The 25,762-nt window shown below is 40.1% G+C and overlaps 1 protein-coding gene across 1 annotated transcript in view; it reads right to left on the bottom strand.

Moving 5' to 3' along the window:
- Positions 1 to 2,946, bottom strand: part of HOMER1 (homer scaffold protein 1) — a 131,380-nt gene extending 128,434 nt beyond the window's left edge. Inside the window, exon 1 of the mRNA XM_060009244.1 lies at positions 1,580 to 2,946. Within this exon, the coding sequence (XP_059865227.1) occupies positions 1,580 to 1,584 (5 nt within the window). The 5' untranslated portion in view covers positions 1,585 to 2,946. The remainder of the gene's footprint in view (positions 1 to 1,579) is intronic.
- Between the last annotated feature and the right edge of the window lie 22,816 nt (positions 2,947 to 25,762).

Genomic DNA, 25,762 nt, shown 5'->3' with positions numbered 1-25,762 from the left:
TTTGAATAGTAGTATTTGTCAGTATTTTCTCTCATTAAAATTGGTACAATTCATCCAAAACATTTTTCAAATGCCATTATTTTCCAAGCTTACATGCTTCAAAACTGCTTAGAGAAAATCTCTCCATCTGAGAGATTTACTTCAAGAAACCAACAGCAATTATGAAAACTGCAGGAGAAAAAGAAATAATTCACTTTTACAGGCTGGAAAAAATTTTAAAACTCACCTAAGACCTTCATTTTACAGATTAAAAAAACAAGAGTCCACAAAGGTCAAGCAATTTGCCTCAGATCACCAAGCTACTAATAGCAGCACTAGAAATAGAATGAGGTATTTTAATTGCTGTTAGCAGTATCCCAAATCATGCAAGTTATATATATTCTCATCACTTTGTCATTTAAGTTTTAAAAACAAGTATCACTCTTTCTCATCAATTCCTGATGGACTCCTACAACGTACATTCTACATCTTCAAACTTAAGTTTATGAACTTCAAGTTCTAATTCCAACAAAAAAGGGTAGTACTAGTAAGAACTTTCCTCTGAACGTTCTAAGAATGAAAGTTTAGGTGTGCACACCCCTAAACTGTCACAACGAATTTCAGTGTCTGTCCTTTCAATCTCTGTCCCTTAACTACACTTTAGATGTGTTTATTCAACTACGAAAAAGAGAGAGAGAGAAAATTCTAGAAGTTCCTCTTTGACAAAAAATCATTGAAAATCTGTCAATGAAACTAGATCATTACTCCATTAATATATTATGGAAGTCTGGCTTAAATTAGTAAGAGTCACTAGCATTTTATCGAGTTACTGTGTGAAAAGTTAAAAAAGGTAGGAAAACGGCACTCTTGGTTGACTTTGGATCTGAAAGAAGGTATACATCTGACATTGTTAACACAAACTGAAGACTTGATCATAAAAGCAAAAAAAAAAAAAAAAAAAACAGAGAAAGTGAACAAGTTCCTTTAACAAAAAGCTGTTTCCTATTCAGGCTCTGATCTTTAAATGCAGGGCACTGTGGACTCCTCCTAAGACTTTCAGATTTTCGTTTTAAATGCCCCAATAGAGCAATTCTATAGATTTTAGCTTCGGCTATTCAAGGGCAAAAAGGAGGGCACAGTGAGGACAATTTACACTGGATCATTTTCAAGGACTGTAGTCTAACCACTCATTACTTAACAATTGTCCTTTGTGCACCTGATTATTCTCAAAGTACTGAGAGAACGCAGGACTTCTTTTTGAAAGATACCGGCAACAAAACCTAAGAGAACACGACTTTGATTATAAACTGCTGCGGCACTTCGACCAGGAAAGGGCAGTACGTGTGGTCTTCTTAAATACCCCTAATAAAGCTACATTCTGGTTACAATAATAGACGTATGTTCCTTAATTACGGCCTCCGGTGTTACTCCACAAAAATAACTTCTTAAAAGGTTAATACACCTATATTTTTAAAGCACGACCAGCTTGGCAAGGTGGCAAATTTGTTTGAAAACATAAAACACAGACAATTCACCACCACCGCTCAGTAACACACATACATAAACAGACTCGAAGCGGGGTTAAGCACAAAATCCTTACCCCATTTTGCCCAGTGAAAACTTGCTCGGAAGTTTCTGCTCTTATGCTACGGAACAACTCCAAAGGAATTTCTCCGTCCGTTATTTAGCAGTTGCTTTTCCACCCCCCGAGATCCTTTTGTGGAGGTATTTCAGTGATGCTGAAAATTCAGTTAGTTCCCTTAGGTAAAATGATTTCTCTCTGGGAAATACCAAAATGTTCAAACAGAGGTGGCATTTGCTTATTAGAGTTAAAATGCTGCGCGGAGGAGACGGCGGTCAACTCTATTCCACAAAATGAGTCTATGAATCGGGAAATGCAGAATCCAGCTTCACGGAGTCCTATAAAAAATGAGTTCAGTGGTCATTTCTCTCCTGTCCTCCTCCACACTCAGGGAGAGCCCAGGTAACTCGGCCTTTTCGGTGCTACTAAGGCTGCGGGTTCAAATTTCTCCACCACACCAGGTCCCTGGGGGTGGAGCGTGCAACCCAATGCGACGAGCACTTGAGAGATCCCTACGAGAAAATAAAAATCCTAAGCGCAGTAATGCCACTGCTTCCCTGCGCTCACATTAGAAAAAGCTATGTAGAAAAATCTCTTCCAAGTGCAAACCCAGCGGCTCGCGACGTGCATGGCACTCCACATTGGAATCTGTCTTTTAATTTTTTTCCCCCCTCCTAAGACTGGGAGCAGAGAGGAGGCGGGGAGGAGGAAGAGAAGGCTGGGCAGGATCGATTCATTCTCCCGAGGAGAACACACGGAGCCATTTCCAGGTTGGCAGCAGGCTGGGGGCGCAGCGCACGCCGGGGAGCAGGGGGAGGGGGCCGGATCCCACCTCCCTCAGCCCCTGCCCGCCCCCCGCCGCCGAGCACAATGGAGCCCGGCTCGCGCCCGGCCCTTCATTCGCTGCTGCCGCTCTTCTCTCCGCTCTTCGGAGCACCGCAAGTTCGAGGCTCCGGCGGCGGAGAATGAATGAATCAGAGAGCCAAGCCCCACGCTGCCCCCCGGCACCCTGCCCCCAGCTCCGGGACGGGCCGAGCAGCGGCGAAGGACGGGGCTGAAGGGTCGACGGGAGCCCGCCCGAGCCGAGGCGGGCGGCTAATCCCGCGTCGGGACCAGGGGAAAGGGGCTCGAAGCCGCAGAACAGCCGCTGCTCCAGCGCCCCCACCCCTGCTCCTCGCCTCTCCCGCTCCGCGCCGCCGCCACGCGCCGCCGCCACGCGCCGCCTCACAGTTCTCGGGCCCCGCCGCCTCCTTCTCACACTTCCATCACCGCCCGCCTTCGCCGGCCTCCAGCTCCTGCTCGGCGGAGCAGCGCTGGCCGGGCGGCCCGAAGCCCGCCGCTGCCTCCACCTCCACCGGCCGCTCACAGAGCGGAGGGCGCCGCTTCCCAGGTCAGCGCCGCCCGCAAGAGGCGAGCGCGGCAGCGGAGCTGGCTGCGAGGGGCGGGGGAGGGGGCGGGGAGAATCGGGAGCAGTGCGGTCCCTCCCCCTGCTCGCGGGAGGGGGCGGCCGCGGAGACGCGGCCGGGCACCAGGGACTGGGGTGCTGACCCGTCCCGAGAGCCCGGCGGGGCCCTGAGGGTAGCGGGAGGAGGCGGCAGCTGCGAGGGCGGCGGGGACCCTGGTGGTCACGGGCCGAGCCGGCCCTCGTGGGGAGCTAGGCCGGGCGGCAGGTCCGGCGGTCCGTCCTTCCTTTCCCCCCTCCCCTAGTGGTCGGCGGCGCGCGTGCCGTGCGCTCTGCTCCTCTGCTGGCTCCTGGCCCCGCTCCCTGCCGCCACAGCCTCCTCCGCGCCCCACACCGGGTGCTCTCGCTGAGTCTCCATCCTCCCCGCAGGAGGACCTTTAAATAGCAACGTCAGCGCGCTCCTCTCCGCACACACGTCACCCGCCGTTCACGTCACCGGGGTGCGGGGGATGATGTCACGCGGCCGGAAGTACTGCTAAATTAGGGAAGGAGCAGGGGGAGGAGGACTCGGCGAGCTCTTCTGTGCCCACCTGCTCTCGCTTCTCCTTAAAGGCCAAAGCGCAGGAGACAGCCGAGAGGAGCGGCGGGAGGAGGAGATTTCCTTGCAACAAATGTGCCAAACACAAGTGAATCATTCATAGCAACAGTGCCGAAGTGTCAAGCGGGTGATAGCCTATCTCCCACTCCCACCCCTGTTGCAGCAGCTTTCCCGGGTTTCTCAAGTCCCCACTAGCACGGAAATGTGGGAGGAGAGACTGAGCACAGTGGTAGATATGTTTCCAGCAAGACTTGGGGAAAAGCACCTTAATTTTCGAAAGAGTTATTAAATGCCATTCTGGACTTAGTAGGCTTTAAAACTTATTTTCTTTCTTAGTGGCTACCTAAATCACTAAAGAATAAAGAGCAGAGCCATGAACACTATCTTAATGATATGAAGTATAATAATGGGGTGGGAGGCATCAAATGATCTAAACGTTTTCATTTGCAAAACAGCAATGTTTTGGCATAGGATAATGAGTCAATCTTGACTTTGTTCCCTTATAATTATCGTCATGTACAACACATAGCAAATCCCAGTGTACCCTTTCAGTTCTGGTTTATCAAGAATATGAGTTTCAGTCTATGGAAATTGAAAATAAGGAAGACTACCAAATCCTTTTTATTTAAGTATTAATACAAGCACAGTTAGACTAATTTTGTCTTCCTTAGTTTTGACCGTATAACGTATAACACAATATCTCTTAAGTATGCTGTTTTTCATTTCCTATATGGCAACGATGAGGAGCCATCTATCTTTAGGTTTACTAGCTATGTGTGTGTTTGTGTCTATAATAAATCATGCTATGAATGCTCTTCAAATTCCAAATTACTACAAAGTTTTTTAAATGTCTCCGTTATTTCATAGTTTATTATTAGGTCAACTCAAATAATGAACTTTGATTTGATCTGATTAAACATGATAACCATGGCCCCAAAACAGAGCTACTACAAAATGCCAAGGGCTATTGCTATTTCAGAGTTAGTCTATAAGCTCAGTGACCATGTTTTCCAAACCAAAATCCAAACACATCATTTAACAATAGACAAAATATTTGGAATCTGAAGTGACCTGGGAAATTCAGGACATAGGATTGCCAACCTATTCAGTGATTGTTAGGAGAGCTGTAAATGGATATCAGTGCAGTTTAAATACAAGGAGCTAAAACTCTACGGAATTTATATCACATGTATTTTTAATGTTTTGAATATTAAACTACTCACATGATTCCTAATTAAGGAACATTGGTTTTTACTTCTTTCTGCATTTACGCTTTCTTGATCAAGTTAGGAGCCCAGGACTAAAGAACAACAGCCAAAAGAATTAGGACCAAGTTGCAACTAAATCAGGCTTTCTGTTATCTTCACATTATAAAATCATGATCTTGCTTATAGTTTGAAATATCGAAACTAGTTTTTATTAAGGTTATAACAACAAAAGTTGATCAAAAGCAAACCCCTGCTTGCCAATTTGTCTAATATATATATATATCATATTAATAGAAATTGTACTAATTTATATATCAAACAAATGGAGCTTCTTAAGTGTGTATAAAATATTAAAGCAATAGAGCTATCATTCTTCAAATAAAGTCAACTCTTGGCCCTTGCAAATTAAAATACAAATTATTACTCTACTCAAATTTCTCTACAAGCCATTTCCAATCTAAACTAAATCACTTTTCTCTCTTTTGTGCTCTTGCCATTGATGTTAATTAAAGGTCTCAATTTACCATTTTCAAACACTTCATTCTACCCTTTTATCATGACTTCCTCTGGTTTACAATCTTTTTTCCCCTCATCTTTACTCAGCTGTCAAAACAGTATGTTATCTGCCTCCCTGCTTTTACAATGTTCACCCGTCATTAGCGTTTCTGCTTTTCAAACCTACATGGTCCCTCCTCAACTGCTCTTTTGGTCAACTGAAAATTGAGAACAACTTTTTTTTTCTATATAAATCTCAGTGTGCACTGTGATATAATTACTCGAAGTTTGTGTGATTATTTTTTATTTTAACCTCTGCACTTAATCTAGAAAATTCTACCAATAATTGGTCAATTTTTCTTTCTAACTTATGTGGGATTAGCATATAAGGTAATACATGCGTTCATGTACCCAAAGGAATAAGTAAAACTTTGTAACATTTTATGTATCATGGTATGTCTGCTCAGAAAATATAATAATAAATTGTCTTTCTCCTCCCTTGAAACAATTCCAGTACCATTTTGAGAGGAGTCAGAGAAACATTCTATATGGCTTTCCATCTAAAAGTAAATATTTTCTCTCCTAAAACTGAGCTGATGTAACCCAAATGCTAGTCATGAATTTCCCATCCTGATTGTTTTGTTTTTTAAAGTAGCGAGCTTCCTAGAAAGCAATATATTTTCTTTTACCGGAAGAGGCAGAAAGTACTTTAGTAGAGTTTCAAATTTTTAACAGTTCCTTTTTCCCACTATGCTCTGAAAATTTGTGGCAACGTTTATGAATACCCACTGATTTTAGAATCTGTGGGTGGAGGCATCTGTTTTAGTTACAGAGTTTACTTCCATGCCCTCAATAGGGGATGGTGCTGTTCAATGGGATGTTCATAGATAGGTCATGAGATATGTCTTTTTCAATGAAAAGATATCTAGGTGATAGAAAAACCTTCCATGAAAGAGGGTTAAAGCCAGATTTTATTTTTAATTGCTTAACATTAGATAATAGCAACTCCCCTTCCACGTTCTTTTTCATTACCAAAATACCACTATTGCTTCAAATAAAGTCATAGGTAGAAACAATAGATTAAAAGATATCTCTCCATATCACAGAAATCTCTAGATTCCTCACTTCTGTGACATAGTTATGAAGAAACTAAATAATCAGCAAAGATTAAAAGTAATAATAAGAAAAGGCTTTTTGAAAAGTTGTAGGGAAATAGAATTTATCCAGTTGATGCTCCAGTTATTCCATCTCCTCCATAAATGTAGCAGGTACTGGGTGCCAGTAATTTGTTTGGCCTGTTTAAAACCATCTTTTACTATTATCAGTAATGTTCTGAATAGAAACAGGGTAGTTAACAGTCTCAGGGGTGAAAGTCTAAGCATTTAGCACCTCCAAGGCAATGGCTTGAGGACAACTTTTACCCTTCTGAGTATCTGCACTGTTTTATCAGAGGGCTTGGGAGTGGTAGAGGAAGGGAAGTCAGAGAACTACCCTTAGGAAAGATATGATATAAAGCCCATGGGCAGTGATCTCATAGAACTATCTCCTGCTCTGATTTTTACTGTAAATTCATTATTTGTTTTCTAAACATGGTTAAAGAGATACAACTAGAATCCCAGACTTGTGAAAGAACATACCAGAAAGTTTTCAGTTGGTGCTGTGAGAAAATCATTGTACAACGGTTTATGTAAATTTTTAAAAGATTCAGAAGAGAAGGGGATATGGTGCCTTTGAAAAAATTATCTGGCTTAACTCCAAGTTGTTTGTTTGGTTGGTTGATTGATTGTTCTAAACAGCAGTTACAGAGTACAAAAAATTCAGAGTACAGGCTGGAAAAATATGCAAATCTGCAGAGACCTAGGGTAAAGAACGCAAAGTAAAGCTTGCGCTCTACCTGTGCAGTTCCTTAGAATGCAAGGCTGTGGAAGCTGATTGCCATGGTAACCAATAATCTTTCTGCTGAATGGGGGAACAGGACAACCATGAGGAAAATGTTTTAAATGATCTACCTTATTTTGTGATGGTTTTGGTGCCAGCTAGGAGAAAAACACCATCCAAGGTATTTAGGACAGCCATGCTTAAAGGAAGCTGCCTTCTTTTCAAAGACACAAGGCTGAGGCAAAAACTGGGGGCTCTTTCAAAGAGAGATAAGGGGTTGAGGTGACAATTGCAAGCTCTCTGAAGCAGAACATAATTGGTAAAGACTGACACGGCTAAAGCAGGCAGAAGCAATACCTAGAAACTGTGTTGAAGGGTCTCCCGAGCATAAGAGGTCAGACATGAATAAAGATTCTCAACATTTGGGAGTTTCAGCCAAGTTAGCTTATGTTACTCGTGAGACTTTTTATTTCTTTTTATCTGGTTGTAAATAGTAATTTCTCTAAAATTTAAAATGGAAATGGTAAATATATCTTTAGTCAGTATCTATTATTTTAATAATAAATAATATTCTTATCATATACATGATAAATATGTATATTGATATAGACAGATAGCTAGATAGATCTGTATAATATGCCTGTATTGACTGGGTCATCTGCAAAAATCTCTTACCCTTGGAATAAAATCCAAATTCCACGCCTTGGCCTAAGAGACACTGCATGACAGACCGCTGCCCACCTCTCTTACCTTGGTTACAGTTCCTCACCACCTCCGCTGCTACTGTGTGAGCTGGTGTGTCAACTGCAAAGGATCAGAAACCCCACCTAATGGTGACGTAAGCTAAGACTGGCTTTTATTTGCTTATTTACTTAACAAGAAGTCTACAGTTAGGTGGTCCTAAAGTTGGTTTGGAAGGTCCAGTGTATCATTAGGGTCCAGGTTCTTTCCACCCTTTCGCTCTTCTATCTTCATATGTTGGTTTTTAAACCTGGTCCTTTGTCTCATGGTTGTTAAAGACTATTGCGTTTCCAGGCATCATATTCTCACAAAAAAGCATCCAAAGCAGAAAAGGAGAGAAAGAGGCAGGAATTTTCTCCTTTATGCCTGTTTGTACCAGAGAGAAAAATTCTCAAGAGGACCCCAGAAAATTCCCTCTCATTTCTCATTGGCTAGAACTGGGTTACATGCCCATCCCTAAATCAATCACTGACGCTTTGGAACAGAATTTTCATGATTCTCTTAGACAAATGACGGTTCATCCTTTGAATCTTCCTATTGTGTCTGAACAAAATTAGAGCTCTCTCAGCAAGGAAGAAGAGGCAATGGCTCTTGGACAAGCAAACCATATATTTGCCACTCGGCCCAAAGCTGCTCTGCTATTCCTGCTGCTCTTCAACTATGACAAGCTTGTTCCAAACTCAGGGCCGTTGCCACCTGGAACACATATGCCTAAGATAGTTACACTCCTCCTTATCATTCAGGTCTATGTTCACATTGCATCTCTTGAGAGATACCTCCTGAACATCCTGGGGAATCTCTCTAAGTGGAGCTTTCAGGAATGAGAACTGGCAGGAAACAGAATATTCAAATTGGGTACTTCAAGGCATGCTTATTAAAGATACTACTTACAAAGGTGGGACAGGGTGTAGGAAAACCATAAGAGAGGGGGCAATATCTGGCTTAGCAGGGCAGACCACCCTTCTACACCTGAAAGGACAAGAATAGAAAGCAGTGGCTAGAAATGAAACAGAGAAGATTGTGTGGACAGGAGCTGAGTCCTTGGCTAAGGGTCACAGCCAGCCCACAGAGACCCCACAAGGAGGGAGCCCAGGAAATAAACATCTCAACTTCACCAATAAATACCTCTCCCCTTACCCCCTCCCCACCTCCTACTGGTGGCCCCCTTCCTAAACTTGACATATAGGAAGCTAGAGGGCACAGGAGTCCAGTGATGTAGTCTATACACGTTGTCTTCCTGGGGCAAAGAGCAGGGAGAAGAGTGCAGGGTGTATCTGGTGGGGCGAACAGAAGGAATCCAGCCCAAATCATATTCTACTTGTCAGCTGTTAGATTAACAATTATTTAGAGTTTGGCACATGGAAAAACAAGTACAGTTAAGCCCTGAGCAACATGGGGATTAGGGCACCGTCTCTCCACCCAGTGGAAAATCCGAAAATCTGAGTATAACTTTACAGTCACCGTCCCCACCTCTCCCATTTAACCAGCTACCAATCACGTACTATTACCAAATCCACATGTAAGTGGACTGTGCAGTTTAAACCCATGTTGTTCAGGGGTCCACCATACTACCACAGACTGTTAGCAGGAGTGTAAATTGGTGTACCCTTGAATGCATACATAAATTTTGACATAGCGGTTCTAAATACTTTAAAGAAATTATCCTACAGATATACTTTCTCATGCATTCAAAGAAACACATGCAAAAATCTATTGTATTGCTATAAAATAAAAAAAGGAGAGCAAACAACACCTATGTCCATCAAAGGGGACTGATAAATAAAAATGGTATAACCATATAATAAAATACTATGCAGCTATTAAAAAGAATGAGATAGACCCATAGTGCTGATAAGGAAAGATGCCCAATATAAAAAAATTCTGGATGAATACAGTAAACTAAATTGTGCTTTAAGGAGTGGGATTATAAGTTTGAGAGTTAGGGGGATTTTTTTTAAACTTTTCCCTATTACTATTTGTATTGTTTGAATTTTTTTTTACCATTAACACATTATCTTCATAATATAAAACCAAACCAAATTATTTAAAAATATTATTTAAAACACACAAATATGTTAAAACTTAACAGTAGGAGGACAGAATAACACATTAATATACATTTTACGTTCCTGTCTCCCTCATATCCTTTTTTGAAGAAGACTGTGTAAGTTCAAAAATATATTTATAGAAAGAGAAGAAATTGAAATAAGATACTTTATTGGAAATAGTGATTTCATTATACTCTTCACTGATGCAACAATATCTGGATATTTTATTTTAGGAAAGATGCTAATGAGATAGCAAGATAACAAAGGTGGTGGGAACCAAGACAAGACCATGTGAGGTGTGGGTGAAGGCAGATGTTTAATTTGCTGAAGACAAAACCAAGGGGAGACATGATGATTGACTTCATAGCATGTCTGTCCCAAACAACAGTTAATAGCTGTGTGAATATGTGCTACATGAGGTAGTAAAGGGTCAATGGTAAAATTTATTAAAAGGTAACTGTTAGCTCAGTATGAGAAAGAATGCAAAAATGATCAGATCTCTATCAATAGAATTGATTACCCTGAGAATAATTGGCTTATTGGTTCCTCACTATGTCTATTTCAGCATAAACTGGCTTTATGACCAATTGTTGGGATGATGTTACTCTTACCAGGTAAGAGGTTGGATATAAGACCTTTAAAGTCATTTTTTATTCAAAGATTTTATGACTCTTCAAGTCTGAGCTCACATCAAAGTCATCCTTCACCATTAGCTTCTCTACACTGTCTCCTTCAGAAAACTTACCCTCTCCTCTGATGTCAGTCATTGCCACTGCACAACTTACCTTCTTTGCTACCCTCCATGCTCTGATCTCACATCTAGCCTACTGAACAGCCCCACTGAGTGTTCTTAAAAATCAAAATGGCTAAAGCAAATTAAACACCTTAATACCCCATACTTGTCCTCTTGGGATTTTCTTATTTCTGTACGTGATAGGTCAAGCAAGGCTAACACATGTGACTTGTAAAGAAACAACAAGCCCTTTTAAAATTCAGATAGTTTATTACTTACATAAATAGCAAAAGCAAAGACAGCAGAAGTGCCAGCTGCTCATGTCCCTTGTCCCACAAGACAACACAGAAACAAAAGGACCTGGGTGACAATGCAACATGAGTTGTGGGACACACTGTTGCTGAGGAACTGATTCCACACTGCAGCTAAGTAGTTTTATAGCCTGCAGTGGTGTGCTAAGGGGGGTGGTGTTATATAATCAAGGATTTGGCTGACATTTTTATTTCTGGTTTCTAGGAGATAACCTCTAAATCCTTGGAATTTCCCAAGGCATAAGAGTGTCTTCAGTATTTATGGTGGGTACCTTGGGCCATACCTGAATTTTTTGCTAATGCAATGACTTGGGACAGGAACTGGACATGCCAGAAAAAACAACCATATAATTAGAGAGCTGGGGCTTTGAGCCAGGTGATATCAGCCCCAATCTCTGGGAAGGAGAGAGGGACTAGAGATCAATTCAATCATTTTTTCAATGAGTCAATTAATCCTGCCTACATAAAGAAACCCCAATAAAAACTCTAGACACAGAGGCTCAGGTAAGCTTCCCTGATTGGTAACCACACAGGATGTGTGGGAGGGTTACACAGCCTAAAGATATGGAAGCTTCATATTTGGGACCCTCCAGAACTTGCCCTATGTGTCTCTTCAGTTTTCTGGTCCTGATTTATCCTTTATAATAAAACCATAATCATAAGTCTAGTGCTTTCCTGAGTTCCGTGAGTTGTTCTAGTGAATTATCAAACTTGAGGGGATAGTGGAAGCACCTGAATTTGTAGCTAGTTGGTCAGAAGCGTGGGTGGCCTGAGAATCCCTGAGCTAATGGCTAGTGTCCTAAGTGAGCACAGCCTTGTGGGGACTGGGTTTTTTATTTATTTGTTTGTTTATATTGAAGTATAGTTGATTTACAATGTTGTGTTCATTTCAGGTGTATAGCAAGGAACTGTGCTCTTTTTTTTTTTTTTTTTTTGCAGTATGCAGGCCTCTCACTGTTGTGGCCTCTCCCGTTGCGGAGCACAGGCTCCGGACACGCAGGCCCAGCGGCCACGGCTCACGGGCCCAGCCGCTCCGCGGCATGTGGGATCTTCCCGGACTGGGGCACGAACCCGTGTCCCCTGCATTGGCAGGTGGACTCTCAACCACTGCCCCACCAGGGAAGCCCAGGAACTGTGCTCTTAACCTGTGAAGTCTGACATGATTCTGGGTGGTTAGCATCATAATTGCATTGCAGAGGGGAAGGCAGAAAACCTCATACCGGTTCAGAACCTAAGAGATGATGAGAAATGGTCTCATGATACCCTCCCAGAAAGATGTGGAGACAAGTGAGAAATGGCTTTGCAGCAGCAGTTCCTCACAAGCTTCCCACGGTCTCACGTTCCAAGAGGATCACAGAACAGTCTGCCAAACTTAGATCAGCTGCAGGTAAGCTTTGCATCGAAAAGGGTCTGGAAATACGTTTACCAAAATGATGGCAGTTGTTGTCCCTGAGTCGTGGAATCAGAGTTTTTGGCTTTCTTCTTAATGCCTTTCTTTTTTATATGTTATAGAGGCAATTTAGGGAGTGTTTCAGTGTGGGCTTTGGGGACATCCTGCCTGGGTTTGAATCTCAACTCTGTCATTTAGCATCTACATATTCTTGACAGTGACCCACTACCTGTCCTGAGACCCAGGGCTCAGCCAGCTCCGGATTCTCCTAGGTGTGCATCCACCCTCCCTTTACCTTCTTCATCTATAAGAACATCACGTGGAACTTGATCATTTTATTTCCCAAAATGAAACTATAATATGTCCATGACAAGGTTCTAATTCATCATCTTTGTTTCTCATTAAAACAACTCAGTGAACAAATAAAAACCAGGCTGTTTGGCATGATTGTTTTCCTAATAAACCAAGACTTCACGCAATTTACTTAGCTTCTCAATGCCTAAGTTTTCTCATTTGTAAAATAAAAACAATAAATAATAGTCCCTACTTCATAGAATTATTGTGAGGATTAAATGAGTTAATATAAACAAATCCCTTAGAACAGTGCCTGGCACATAGAAAGCACTCAACAAATGTTAATTATTTTTAATACTTTTATGTGTTATTTGATTTGTGTACAAGGACCACATATTATCTTTGTAAACAGGAAAATTAAAAGGTGCAAAAATTAAAATTTCCTATTATGTATAAATCACATTAATATTTTTCAATTCTCATCTAGACAAATTGGCCAAATTTTTGCTTATAGTCATAACATCTCATAGTCACCATATAGAGAAATGGAATTAACTTTACAGAATATTTGAAAACTTCAATGAATATCTTAGATGAATATATACATATATAAAATAGAAGTATTTTTAAAATGTACATATACATAATTTTAAATTACTTGAAATTCTTCAACCACCTTCCAAAATAATCCACAGTTAACATTTTGTTCTCATATACATTTAAAGGAAGAACATTAGATGTTTATAATGTTTTATCTGTGGGTAATGGAATTCTGGATACTTTTTTCTTTATACCTTTATACATATTCTAAATTCTGTCAAGTCATCATGTATTATTTTTTATAATTAGAAAAATATTATACTTAACTATAAAATTATTTTTATCAGAATCTTTTTTGCACTATATGTAAAAGAAAGTAGAAACAGAAAGCATTTGAGAATCCAGTGACATGAGAGATTGCTTTTAAAACATTCTGAAATTACATTTTTATTGGTTTTAACAAGATTTACAACCTACTCAATGCAATAGAGTGGGCACGACAAAACAAATTTGTCTGAAAGCACTAGAGCCAGCACATGAATAGTCATGACATTCAGTGGCATGTCCCTTGTTGAAAAATATTTTTTATAATCTGTAATGGTGGATTCTTTACTAACAGGGTAAGCTGCATGTAGAATAAAATGAAAAGATTTTAAAAGTAGAGATTAAAATATTATAGATTAAAGATGATAAAGTATTTTAATTAAACTTCCTTTTGTTGTGTTAATACAAATTATAATCAAACATGGACTTAAAGAACATCAGCAAGTTTATACATATGGATATTAAGAATATGGAGTTTGGAATCAGACAGACTTTAACTTTGAGTCTTCTTGGCCTTGCCAGGTAGCCTGGATAAATTATTGAATATCTCTGAGCCTCAACTTTCCAGTCCCTAAAATGTGTATAATAATAATACCATGGACTTCCCTGGTGGCACAGTGGTTGAGAGTCCTCCTGCCGATGTAGGGGACACAGGTTCGTGCCCCGATCCGGGAAGATCCCACATGCCGCGGAGCGGCTGGGCCCGTGAGCCATGGCCGCTGAGCCCGCGCGCCCGGAGCCTGTGCTCCGCAACGGGAGAGGCCACAACAATGAGAGGACCGCGAACCGCAAAAAAAAAAAAAAAAATACCTGAAGGGTTTGCTATAATAATTAAATGAAAAATAAAACACTGGTACATTGCAAATGCTTACTAAATGCAACTTTTATGTATGAAAGGAAGCTGTCAGTTTTTTATTTCTTTTACTGGCATGAAAATTAATGGCATTCTTCCTACTCCTTCTGTAATCAGCTGTATAAGAGGAACTATATACATGGAAAAGCAACATTAGACTATGTAAGAATTGGAGAAGCTGACTTCAAAGTTGTTTCTAAAATGCATTCCTTTCCTTTAAAGCATACAAAACCTTTGAGAGTTTTACACAGAGGCATACCATACCAACTCTGTGATCTTATCAAGTGTAAAAGGAAACCAAATACAGAGAATCTAGCATAAAAATACAAAATCTTTTCTACTTTGCCCAGTGATCTCTGAATCCTTCTGAACTACTACATTGTAGTCTCTTCCATCCAGGAACTGGTCTGCAGATTATCATTGACCCTGGATTTACCACATAGGTAACAGAGTAAACTCCCAGCCTTTAAAGAATGCCTTTCCTGGGCTTCCCTGGTGGTGCAGTGGTTGGGAGTCCACCTGCCGATGCAGGGGACGCGGGTTCGTGCCCCGGTCCGGGAAGATCCCGCATGCCGCGGAGCGGCTGGGCCCGTGAGCCATGGCCGCTGAGCCTGCGCGTCCGGAGCCTGTGCTCCGCAACGCGAGAGGCCACAACAGTGAGAGGCCAGCGTACTGCAAAAGAAAAAAAAAAAGGATGCCTTTCCTTGCACAAAGGCTCATGTCAAACTTCAAAGGCCTTTGGACATCTCAGTCAAAGTTGACCTCAAAGCTTACCGCATGAGTTAACTGAGCCCTTAAGAGTACATTAGTGTAGGGACTTCCCTGGCGGTCCAGTGGTTGAGACTGTGCTTCCGCTGCAGGAGGGGGATGGGTTCGATCCCTGGTTGGGGAACTAAGATCTCACATGCCAAGCAGTGCGGCCAAAAAAATAAAAATAAAAAGAGTACATTAGGGTACCTATTACAGTTTTTAGCTAAATGTCCACAAAACATTTTTCCTTAAGGGGAAAATCTTTCTTCATTGTTCTTCTGCCCTTCCCACTCCTACAAGAAGACTTCTCTGGAACGACAGAACATCCCACAGTTTGGAGCCAGCAAGAAAGTGGTCTACCTCTATCCTTCACCCAGCACCTACTCTGGAGTGACCACTGAGGCTTCAGCTACATGGAGCATTCCTCCAGTCCATGGCATTCCCTTAACTAACAGCATCTCCCTGGGACCCTCTCATCTAAAAAGGGGGTCAACACTCTTGAGCATGAAGTGTACAGGAATGAGAGCCGCTACCTTTCTGCCTACTTACCCAAACTCTCAGATTTTTCCTATCATTTCTCCCATTGCTCTCATAGGTACTTTCTACTTGGAGGAGCTTATTATCATCTATGAATCTGATATTGTCTTCCAGATTACCTCCACAAATTTTAAATAGGTTTGCCTCAGCACAGAGGTATCTCTGAAATCCTGCTGTTTATGCTTCTCTACATTAAGACATGTTCATATACTCTGTTTCCTCATTTTAAGCCAGGTCTCTATCCTTATTTTATTTTTAAAGTACTGCCAATCCACTGATGACCTCATCAAAATTTCTTATTAAATAGTAGGAAATGTCTTTGCATTTAAGGATTTGGGGAAAGTCTTATAAGTTTTGCCCACTAGTTTTCCCTTTGGCACAACAGTCTTTATTTCGTTAAAGACCTCATAATATTTCTATGTGAATTTCCCTTACAAGCTATGGTGCCTTTTCCCCAGTAGGTTGTTTTATACATTTTTCAATGGTCCTACCAGTTAATTACAGATTCAGCTTGTTTATCCAGTATGGTGCAATACTCGCTGTCTGTAAGTTTCCACAGCTATGCCTGCAATTCTTCATTTAGATAGAATTCAGATAAGCAATCCATCAGTCCCCGGGAAAGTTTGCCAGCCGTTGCACCATTTAACACTTGATGTTCTTTAAAAACCTATGTAGATCAAGTTCTGTTGATTCATCTCTTTCTGGTGTGTTAACTAGGAACCAGGCACTTCTCAGTATTTATTCTTAAGAATAATATGACCTTGTATCTGTATAGTGCTTTATGCTTTTCAATTATTTTCCGCTTTTCCATGGGTCCAATAGTATTAATCTCTGTGAATCAAAAGATAAACTACGTTAAAAAAATAAAGCCTATTAATTAAAAAAACATAATTTAAAAGTGGGACTCAGGGTCGTGTTTCCTTAGTAAAGACAGAGGAGAAAAAAGAAAACCAATTCATTTACTGTTAGGACTGTCTGTTGTATTCCTTTCCACTCCAGTTAAGTAATTCCCCTCATTCTCTGCTTTACCTCTTCTGATTGACTTAAAGTTTCTTTTCTTGGTTTAGGGTTTCCTACAAAATGCTTCTCAAATTCTTATTGACCATCATCTATTACTAAATTATCAGTTGATTTTCAAAGAAAACTACTATACGATAGTTTTTATTTATTGGACATCTACTACCTGCCAAGCACTGTGCTGAACATTTTATATTTTTTTAGGCCCACAATAACTTTAATGGAGTGGGTATTCACCCCGCTTTATGGAAGAGGAACCAGAAGCGCAGCAGGAATTTATTTGTTGCTTGCCTGAAGTCCAGCTGGAGTTAAACACAAATCTGCCTAATTCCAAACCTTTGCCCTCAACGCCTATACTCTTTTGCCATTTAATTGGAGCTAAATCAAGCATTTCTAGAACTGTGAGTGGCCAGATTAGGATGTTGACAATCTGCATTCTGGGCTGGTTCTGCCACAGGGCAGGGCAGGTGACTTGTGGGAACCTGTTTCTTTATGTGTTAAAAGTGTTAGCAGATTACAAGACCTTTAACGTTCTGTCCTTCTATTTATGTAAATATTCACTAACCCTATGTGGTCAATAGATAGGCACCAAATAAAAGGAAAAAATGTGAAAACGTTCTCCTCTTTTAAGTGGAAAGAGAACAGTCTGATAGTATTCATAACAATTCCTCCACACAGGAGGAACACGTGTGTTCTATTATTTTACTTCACAGCCCTACCTGCCCCAAAACCCCCACTGAGGCGCCCATTGAGCAGTACAGCCCCCACTTTGAATGTGATGGCACGTATATCTGCAAATGAATTTTATTCATTGCTATGAGTCATGGATATACATGTTCATTGCTTGACTTGAAACTGCAATAATTGAAAGTTTGAATGTAACAGAGTGCTTATTCCCTTATTCAGATTGTATTCGGAGTGATCTAGTGAAGAAAATTAACAGTCAGGGCTTAGATTTGGCTAAGTCAGACTTAGTTTTTCCCCAGATAATTTTTAGATTTCCAGGCTTCTCTTATTCTTTACATAATAATTCAGCCTTGGGACTTCCCTCGTGGTGCAGTGGTTAAGAATCCGCCTGCCAGTGCAGGGGACACGGGTTCGAGCCCTGGTCCGGGAAGATCCCACATGCCGCAGAGGAACTAAGCCCATGCGGCACAACTACTGAGCCTGCGCTCTAGAGCCTGCAAGCCACAACCACTGAAGCCCGTGAGCTCTAGGACCGGTGCTCCACAACAAGAGAAGCCACTGCAATGAGAAGCCCGTGCACTGCAACAAAGACCCAATGCAGCAAAAAAAAATTCAGCCTTTTTCTTGTTTCCGTTTATAATAGAAACCTTCTATGGGGGTTACTTTGCATGCCTTCCCTCCTACCCCATCCCCAGTCCTGCCCAAGTCCTAGCCACACCAATCTTCCTCCACCCTTTTCTGCCCTGCTCTGTGCCTCAGAAGACTGAAATTTGCTGACTATATCTCCATGACTCTTTGTGAGCTGGAACACATAGGAGATCTGAGGGTGGAAAGTGGGGTATTTTTTGTTCCCCCCTGCTTTGGCACCCCAGCTCTTGGTCATCAATCTTCAACCACATTTTCTCTCAGATCACTCTTTTTTTCCAGCTCCAGCTCTCACTGGGTTCTGCTAACTCTATTTCCTTTCTTCGTTTCTTCATCCCCAGGGGGGAATTGGTTCTCTCTCTGTAGCTGGCTGCTGGGTGCCTCACCATACTTTATCTTATCCTTGTCTGTATATCTTTGAGTAGTCTTTTCATTAAAGTCTCTTCATTTGAACCACCTAGGGTGAATTTTGTTTCTTCCTTAGGACCCCAACTGATTTACCATCTCTTACCTAAAAGCCATTGAATTGGAACTTAAGCACTTCAATCTAAAGATGACATTGACTTCAGTCAATGAATACATATTGAACATCTTGAAATGCTCAGGATTATACTAAATGCTGTGAGAGGTACCAAAGTCATTGGTGACATGATTCTTGTCCTTGAGAAGTTTATAATCTAATTAGAAAGTCCATGGTCAATATATTAAAAAATGAACATGTAACACAGCACTTTAAATTTTATTTTATTTTTTGGCCATGCCATGCAGCTTGCGGGATCTTAGTTCCCTGACCAGGAATTGAACCTGGGCCCATGGCAGTGAAAGTGTTATGACCTAAACGCTGGACCGCCAGGGAATTCCCAGGACTTTAAATCTTTTTTTAAAAAAATAAATAAATTTATTTATGGCTGCGTTGGGTCTTCGTTGCCGCACGCAGGCTTTCTCTAGTTACGGTGAGCAGAGGCTACTCTTCATTGTGCTATGCGGGCTTCTCATTGCGGTGGCTTCTCTTGTTGCGGAGCATGGGCTCTAGGCGCATGGGCTTCAGTAGTTGTGGTTTGCAGGTTCTAGAGCGCAGGCTCAGTAGTTGTGGTGCACAGGCTTAGTTGCTCTATGGCATGTGGGATCCTCCCAGACCAGGGCTCGAACCCACGTCCCCTGCATTGGCAGGCAGATTCTTAATCACTGCACCACCAGGGAAGTCCAGGATTTTAAATCTTAAATTAGGTAGTTCATAAGACTAGTCAGGAGACAGGAGATAAAATTATCATAGGAAATGCTCACCCTCCAGATATGCCATACTTCTTGTATTTTTAAATTTTCTGAATTGGAAACATTTTTTATTTATTACACATAAAATATATTATTCTGAATGAGAAAGTATTAGTGAAATTTTAACCAGCTATGGAATACTCATGCTTGAAATATCCTGAGTAAGTGAAATGTGTCCAAAGGTACCTGCTGTAAAAACACCATGAGGGCCAAAAGGTCATTCTTGTGTACATAAGAGGAATTTGTTAGTCAAGTAAGAAGAATGGTAGGGCATTTGCCATTGATCAGTTTGAAACTCTCCACCATTCCCATACACTATGTGAGTCAGAAACTGATCAACTGCAGCTGACTCTGAACTTCAATGGGAGTCCTCTGATAGGTCCAGAGGTATGCACTAAAACCCAACCTTGCTCATCAGTATATCTCCCTACTAGGTTCAGAGAGAAGGCCCAGAGGTGGGAGAATGGGAAAGGCATACACTGTACTCTGGTGCCTAATACGATTGTTGCAATCCAGTAAACAGGTTACTATTTTAAGAGTTTGAATGTCAAGAGTACAAACTTGATATTTCAGCCACAGGTTGGGAAGGGAAAGACAGAATGTGCAGAAAGGTGTTGAGTTTCTCTGCCTGTGTATAAACATCAGGAAAGGCTGTCATAACAGGAAAGGCTTTATCAGGACATGGGGATTTGTTTTCAAATTCAATTAGAATTCAATTAGGCAAGAGAGAAAAAGGACTTGTAGGAGAGAGAAAAAATATAAGGTTGGACAGAAAGATGGAAATGAACTAGGTATTACACATGGGACAATGAAAAAACCAGCTTGACTTTACAGTCAAGTATACTTTGAAAAGTATAAAGTAATATTGGACAGATGAAATAGGGACAGATCAACTTCCTGTAATGGTGCTGATGTGAAGAGAGCACCAGAATTTCTAAGTATTATCAGCAATGTGATTTTTAAAAATTTTTTATTGAATATAGTTGATTTACAATGTTGTGTTAGTTTCAGGTGTACAGCCAAGTGATTCAGCTATACATATATCCATTCTCTTTCAGATTCTTTTCCCATATAGGTTATTACAGAATATTGAGTAGAGTTCCCTGTGCTATATAGTAGGTCCTTGTTGATTATCTATTTTATATATAGTAGTATGTATATATTAATCCCAGTAGCCACTCTGTAGAATCATGGTTGGTTCGAAATGCTATCATATTCAACAAGCAGGGCTTGAAGTGGATACCATCTCATAAGATTCCAGATCTGGAAGCTGATTTTGTGGTCCTGTGCATGTTACAATAGATGTAGGAAGAGAGGAAGTTCAGAAGTGCATTCTCAGCTAAACTCAGGGTGGGGATAGATCCACTAATGAGGCAACATAAATTTGCAGCTACTGCAACAATAGTCATTCAAGATTGCTTCCTTTCCCAAAACTGGAGGCAACATAACAAAGATTTCCTTTCCCTGCACAGGAGCCTGCTTCCTACCAGGAGTGTGGGAAATCAGAGAAGGTTCACCATTTATTACTAGCCTACCATGATAGGCACTGGGTAAAGGAAGGGTCATAAAAATACAGAAATGATAATCGATGGAGAGAGTAGTTTCTAAGGTTTTAGCAAGCACTGTCCTCTTCGTGCTACATTCTACAGACTTTTGTTTTCTCCCATTACTCTCAGGTCTCCCAATTCCAAATGAGGTAAAGTGGCACTGAGATTCCTCCATCATTAACTACTGCTGCATAAATGTCTTTTAAATACTTGGTTCTGGAGTAGCAATTATTGGAGCATTTAGCTAATAAATGCCTGGTGAGTCTGATCTCTGGATATGACAATTAAAAAAAATTGCCTGAAAACTGGATAGTAAATTAGCAACACCAGTTATTGAAGTGTCACATAAGTGTTTTTTCACATTAAGGTACCAGTATGATATAACGCTCTTATCATGACAGTGGCCTTGACTCCTTGAGTTAGCAGAACAGACGACTTACACTCTATATAACTATTTTAGGCCGTGAAAAATTCCAAGTCAGCACCATTTTTTCCTATAAACCTGCACTGCACACATCACACTGATGTGAAGTCAGATAATTATATTAATATATTATTAATGAGATAATTATATGAAGGTGCTTTGTAAACTGAGCCACCGAGTTAAATTTTTGAAATGTTATTTATTACAAGTTTGGTATGCTGGTAACAATAATCTGGAGTGCTAACAAGAATTAAATACATACATGAAAACAGTATTATGCCATTACCTATTTTTAATGCTTTAAAATAGTGTTCCAACTGTACACAGATATGTTTAAAAGGATATTCACTGCAACATTGGTATGGCAAACCAAACCAAACCAACCAATCAAACAAACAAACGAACAAAACCAACCTGGAAACAACCCATGTGCCCATAATTATGAAAATGAACTATGGTACATTTGTATAATGGGATGACATTTAGCCAAAGAAAAGAATGAAGTAGACTTTGTAAGTACTAACATGTAAAGATATCCAAGAGATATTAACGAGAAATACGATGTGCAAAATAGTATGTATTGTATGATTAGTATGTTTCAAGAGCTATATAATTGTCAAGGAATTATTGAAAAAAGGTCTCTCAGGACAGTAATACATGCTAGTAAACAGGAAAACATTCTTGTGGAATACTGCTTCTCCTCTGTTAATAATGGCTCACCATATCACAAGAGCTTGACTTTCTACAATAATTTTGTAATGTTTGGACTTTTTTTTAATGATGAGCTTATCCTCTTTTCATAAGCCTAAAAATTCAAGGCTTTTAAAAATGAATAAAACACCTGTGCTTAAACAAAACCTAAACACATTTATGAGCAGATATGATCGACTTTCAATCATGTATTGAAAGAAATATTGGAGGTTTGAATTGCTAAAGTCAAATAAAGTTTAGTTCAACTTGCTGAGACTGATTTGGAACTGTGGGCCTTGGAACAAATGCCTCAAAATATTGATCCCACTGCTCAAAGGCACCAGGCAATAAGTTCAAAATAAGGTTCAGAGTCTCTGTGGGGCTAAAACAACTTTTCCTGCTAACATAAGCTGAAACAATGATGAGTTTTATCCTCTGGGAAGATTTTTAGTTTTTATTTGTGACCAATAAATCAAAGGTCCACATGTCTGTTGAATGCGCTCTAAGCCCCAGAGAGAAATCAACAAAAATGGCTTGAATATAAGTTGAACAAAGTCAACTTGGACTTACACAGTAGGAAATACTAGTAATGACCAAAGTTAGCGTTGCTTTTTGCCATCAGGAGCAAAGCAGCAAGAGTGTAAACTGTTCGTGAAGGGAGATATTTAAAAGATTCAGCCATTTCAGAGATTAATGATTACTTTTCCTTCATTTGTCCATCCCCATACTAGTTAAAATGACTAGTTACTGGCTGAATATAGAGAAAACTATGATGTTATTAAAATGCACATGTTACAGGCTAGTTAGCAATATGCAAAACAAATCTTATGCAGACACACAAAATAATAAAATCTCAGTTTGTGAAGCTGGTGAGGTTGTAGGCCATTAAAATTTTTTCCCATCATGGTTTTAAAATTGGGCAAGCCACAAACTTAAAAACAAACATATTTTTTATTGTTTTTTTATTTTATTTATTTATTTACTTGCAGTACGTGGGCCTCTCACTGTTGTGGCCTCTCCCGTTGCGGAGCACAGGCTCCGGACGTGCAGGCTCAGCGGCCATGGCTCACGGGCCCAGCCGCTCCGCGGCATGCGGGATCTTCCTGGACCGGGGCACGAACCCGTGTCCCCTGCATCGGCAGGTGGACTCTCAACCACTGCGCCACCAGGGAAGCCCCAAACATATTTTTTAAAAGCAAGATGATTTCACAAAAATTACGGCTTCCTTTTACACATCAAACGGTGCACATGAAGGAAAAAGTCATTCAGTACTATGTTTGCAAAAAGAGTTTGGTTCTAGATTGACACTTAGAAATCTTCAAGACTAGTTGTAAGTGTAGTATAAGAGAGGAAATTGTTCTTTTGGTATCCTGTGATTCTCTAATTGTTTCAGCTTGTTCAACAGACTTTCATTATAGGCAAACATTCACAATATAAAAAGCCTTTTGGAATTTGGAAGTTAAGTTCCATAAATTCACGCTGTCCCCTTTGCATTATCATATGAAAATATAGAATAAATATAGATGAATTAAATAATATCTCTTTTCTTTCTAAAAAAATAAAGATTGGGAATTCCCTGGTGGTCCAGTGGTTAGGACTCAGCACTCTCACTGCCAAGAGCCCGGGTTCAATCTCTGGTTGGGAACTAAAATCCCACAAGCCACATGGCATGGCCAAAAAAATAAAATTAAATGAAATTAAAAAGAAAGATTAAAATAAGAAAAGAAAGCTCATATCCTCTAATAAATATTTACCACAAGTTTCTAAAAGCCCCTTTGGAAATCTGAGGTCCAAGATCCATACGGCTTGTAATAAAAATATTATAAACACCAGTATGTTTATAATTTAAACATATGAAATCACAGTTAATTATCTTAAAATGGCATAAATAAATTCCAAATTTTAATTTAAAATATAATAAACTTAAGAAACCAGTCAGTAGATAGCATAAGTTTAAATTTTGCTTTAATTCAAGCTAAACTAATATGTTTAACAGCAGGAATTACATAAATTGGAGGGGTTTGAAAAGCTGAAAAGATTCACTGCTAGGTGAGTTACAACATAACATGTTAGAGCTATATTGGTTTTCAACTAACTTTAATCAAAGATTATGCAACATAATTACTTTGCTTTTATTCTTGTTAAAAAAACAGTGAAAATTTAAGCTGTAACATAAATGTATTTGCTTCTGTAAAAAAACAGTGAAAATTTAAGCTGTAACATAAATGTATTTGCTTCTACAAAGAGCTCTGTGCTCTTTGTTTCTTCAACTAAAATCTGGTGTTTGTATATTTGCTAAACATTTTATCCTGTGTACAATGACATTTCCTTCATAGAATAACAACGAGAAGTGACAGCGTGTAGAAAACAAAATTAAAAAGCAAGGATACATTTTCTAATTATAATACATAAGACACAATAGGGAAATAGTTAGAAAAAAATCAGATCACAATGATTTCATGTAACTCTTAAAAACTTTGAGTCCAAAAGATTTTAGAATAAATGGTAGATAAACATGAATAGCTACACAGTTATTAATGTTGGAAGAATGGATTACAAATACTCCATGATGGGAAGACTACAGTTCTCTAGAATGAATGCAGATAAGTTATTCCATATTTTTTCACACTCAGTATTTCAAATAAGAGAATTTTTTTATAAGAGTATCAGTGATGGACTTCCCTGGTGGCACAGTGGTTAGGAGTCTATCTGCCAGTGCAGGGTACACGGGTTCGATCCCTGGTCCGGGAGGATCCCACATCCCACAGAGCAACTAAGCCCGTGTGCCACAACTACTGAGCCCATGTGCTGCAACTACTGAAGCCCACACGCCTAGAGCCCAAGCTCCGCAACAAAAGAAGCACCGCAATGAGAAGACAGCGCACTGCAACGAAGAGTAGCCCCTGCTCACTGCAACTAGAGAAAGCCCGTGTGCAGCAATGAAGACCCAACACAGCCAAAAATAAATAAAATAAATCAATAAATTTATTTTAAAAATTGAAAAAAAGAGTATCAGTGATCATGTAACTCCAGAACTTTCTCTTATATTAAATCTGCCTGATCAGCTGAAAAAGACATTTCACATAAAAGAAATCTATTTGAATAAAAGCATTTTCCTCAGATACAGTTCAATGAACATTTGTTCTTTGTTGACTTTATTACACAAATTCAGACATGAAGAAAAATATAGATCCTGTCCAGTTGAGCAGGGGCCATAAATGAGATACACAAATAATTACAATGCAATGTGATGAGTGCAATTATAGATATGTGTATAGTTGTAGGAGTAGCAGAGGAGGAAGTAATGAACTCCTGGGTTTTGAGGGATGTATAGGAAGACAACATGAAGATAAAGGGTGGAAGGAGTATACTTCCTATCATCGGTCTCACTGTTTAGCCGCAAAATAAAACATATTATAATATTTTTTTGCAAGGAACTAACAATAAATTAAAAGTTCTTAAAAGAGTGCAAATTGCCTTAGTATCAAAATCAATTATTGTAAATCATTTCGATTAAAAAAATAGACTTTTAAATCTACATATTCGGACTTCCCTAGTGGCGCAGTGGTTAAGAATCCGCCTGCCAATGCAGGGGACACGGGTTCAAGCCCTGGTCCGGGAAGATCCCAGAAGATCCCACATGCCGAGGAGCAACCTAGCCCGTGCACCACAACAACTGAGCCTGTGCTCTAGAGCCCGTGAGCCACAACTATGGAGCCCATGTGACACAACAAGAGAAGCCACCACGATGAGAAGCCCACACACCACAACGAAGAGTAGCCCGCAGTCACCACAACTAGAGAAAGCCCGTGTGTAG

This window comes from Delphinus delphis, chromosome 3, assembly GCF_949987515.2.
Source record: "Delphinus delphis chromosome 3, mDelDel1.2, whole genome shotgun sequence".
In the NCBI taxonomy this organism is placed as follows: domain Eukaryota; kingdom Metazoa; phylum Chordata; class Mammalia; order Artiodactyla; family Delphinidae; genus Delphinus; species Delphinus delphis.
The sequence above is the reverse complement of the archived record's forward strand: the minus strand, read 5'-3'. Positions and strand labels throughout refer to the sequence as shown.